At 42.1% G+C, this 2,405-nt stretch overlaps 1 protein-coding gene across 1 annotated transcript; it reads left to right on the top strand.

Moving 5' to 3' along the window:
- Positions 1-133: 133 nt before the first annotated feature.
- On the top strand, positions 134-2,352 carry LOC124881223 (parapinopsin-like). The gene is made up of 4 exons (XM_047386772.1): positions 134-808; positions 1,310-1,638; positions 1,741-1,986; positions 2,085-2,352. The coding sequence occupies exons 1-4, from the start codon at positions 475-477 to the stop codon at positions 2,238-2,240; spliced, it is 1,065 nt and encodes a 354-aa protein (XP_047242728.1). The 5' UTR covers positions 134-474; the 3' UTR covers positions 2,241-2,352.
- Positions 2,353-2,405: the final 53 nt, after the last annotated feature.

Here is a 2,405-nt window from a genome sequence, read left to right as displayed (position 1 = left end):
CATCCTGTTTTGTTTCTATTTGTTTGTAATTTTATTTTTAAATTTATCATTGAAATGTATCCTCTCCAGCATTAGAGGGCATTCTTCAAGAGTCTTTACTGCAGTAATCACATTTAACATTAATTGTGTTTAATGAATATTTGTTCAGCAGCACTCAATTATTTTACTGTACGTATTGGTTCATATACATCAGAAGCTTTTAAGTTTTCAGGAAAATAAATGTTGATGGCTGAGTGCTGTTTATCAGGCTCAACATTCCAATTCCAATTACAGCCCCGGGTTGAGTAGGTTTAAACCATGCAAATCTTGTTAAGAGCCAATTTCCCATATTGCTTTTTTTTTTTGGCTTTCTCAATCAGACAGGTGCACGATCTGAGCTCTCTAATGAAACCAAAAGCCAGCAGGAATCAGAAATGACAAACAACTTACAATCTGCAGGATCACTTTAGGGCCTGACAGAAACATTTGAACAGCATGGAGAGAAACAGCACTCCACTTACATCCATCCCCTCAGAGATGATGGTGACTGATGCACCTATTTTTCCAGCGGTGGGCTACAGTATTCTTTCCTTTTTGATGTTCATCAACACAGTGTTTTCAGTTTTTAACAATGGACTGGTGATAATTGTGATGTTGAGAAACATGTCTCTTCTCCAGCCCATGAACATTTTGATCCTCAGCCTGGCGGTTTCTGACCTTATGATCGCCCTGTGCGGCTCGCTGGTGGCCACCATCACAAACTACCGGCGCTCCTTCTTTATCGGCCACACAGCCTGCGTTTTTCAGGGATTTTCTGTGAATTACTTTGGTAAGTGACGCTGTATGGGTGGGGATGCTACGTGATAATTCAGGCTCAGTGATCTACTCATAGACATATAACATGTCTATGAGTAGACCTCCAGTTTATCTCTAATACCTTTCTTTATGAATGTATAAGAGATATATGCAAACGTATTCATCCCCTTTGAGTTGTTTTACATGTTGACATGCTACAGCAACATACTTTAATGTATTAAATGAATTGTATGTGATAAACCAAGACAATGTAGTGTATTATTGTGAACAAGGCAATGAGACATTGTTTTTTTTGCAGATTATCTCTATATCAGTCAAATTTGATGGACATCAGTTTTACTCCTGGCACAGACTACTGTTCCATTGTAGCTCTGGCTATATAGTTAGTAATGTGAAAAAGTTGTGTGAATAGTTTTGCATCCATACTTCTCACAATTTGTATCCCACTCAAGCAGATTTTTCCAAATTTCTCCAAATTTGAAGCTCAAAGCTCATAATTATTTGTCTCTCTTAGGTCTGGTGTCACTCTGCACTCTAACACTTCTCGCCTTTGAGCGTTACAATGTAGTGTGCCACCCAAAAGATGCATCTGGGGTGAGCATGCGGAGAAGCAAGCAGGGCCTGCTGTTTGTCTGGATCTTCTGTTTGTTTTGGGCTGTTACTCCATTATTTGGCTGGAGCTCCTACAGTCCCGAAGGGGTCCAGACGTCTTGCTCTCTGGCGTGGGAAGAGAGGTCGTGGAGCAACTACAGCTATCTCATTCTGTACACACTACTCTGTTTCATCATTCCTGTTGCAATCATCATCTACTGCTACTTCCATGTGCTGAAAACCCTGAGAAAGGTGCACACATTTTATACCACAATATTCATTCTTAAATTACTACTTGTTTGCACTCTTCTAAAATTTAGATTTTAATGGGGGCTAAAATGTACCTTTCATCAGTTGAACAGGAGCCTTGAGCTGCAAGGCGGCCGTTCCAGGAAGAGTGAGAATGATCACGCCATCAGCATGGTCGTGGCAATGATTATAACCTTCTTTGTATGCTGGCTTCCCTACACGGCCTTGTCAGTGGTGGTAGTGGTGAATCCAGAGCTGCACATCCCTCCACTAGTTGCAACTCTGCCGATGTACTTTGCAAAGACCAGCCCTGTCTACAATCCCATCATCTACTTCTTTTCCAACAAAAAGGTAAACAGGCACAGTGTGCATCTGAGACAGAAGGAAAACATTTTTTAATGGTCTATGCATTTCCTGACAGCAAGGCTGTGTGTGTTTACATCCACCAGTTTCGTGACTGTGCTCTGGAGGTGTTGTCGTGTGGGCAGTACGTCCCCAGAGGGCCCACCAGCGTCAGCATCCCTCTGTACTCCTTGAATGTGGGGAGCTGTCTGTCTTCCATAAGCAGGAGTGCCAGCATGCACAGCAAGGTGTTGCCTCTGTGACTTTTCACCAGCCAAAACAAACAGGGTGCTGTTGTTGACAGCAGTTGTCGGTGCCTCGTCATAGACACAGAGCTCAGAATGGAGAGGGAAAATTACTGGTAGCATTAGCACATTTCCAAAATGTGGCAATGCTTTGCAGCTTCAGCTCACTAAATTTGAATATTT

This window comes from Girardinichthys multiradiatus, chromosome 2 (genome assembly GCF_021462225.1).
Source record: "Girardinichthys multiradiatus isolate DD_20200921_A chromosome 2, DD_fGirMul_XY1, whole genome shotgun sequence".
NCBI classification, from domain to species: domain Eukaryota; kingdom Metazoa; phylum Chordata; class Actinopteri; order Cyprinodontiformes; family Goodeidae; genus Girardinichthys; species Girardinichthys multiradiatus.
The sequence above is the reverse complement of the archived record's forward strand: the minus strand, read 5'-3'. Positions and strand labels throughout refer to the sequence as shown.

What these genes read in the sequence shown, in the direction of transcription:
- LOC124881223 (XM_047386772.1), top strand. Translation starts at nt 475, where the DNA reads ATGGAGAGAAACAGCACTCCACTTACATCCATCCCCTCAGAGATGATG. An exon ending in ATTTTCTGTGAATTACTTTG is followed by an intron (nt 809 to 1,309) that starts GTAAGTGACGCT and finishes TGTCTCTCTTAG; the next exon opens with GTCTGGTGTCACTCTGCACT. An exon ending in TGCTGAAAACCCTGAGAAAG is followed by an intron (nt 1,639 to 1,740) that starts GTGCACACATTT and finishes ACCTTTCATCAG; the next exon opens with TTGAACAGGAGCCTTGAGCT.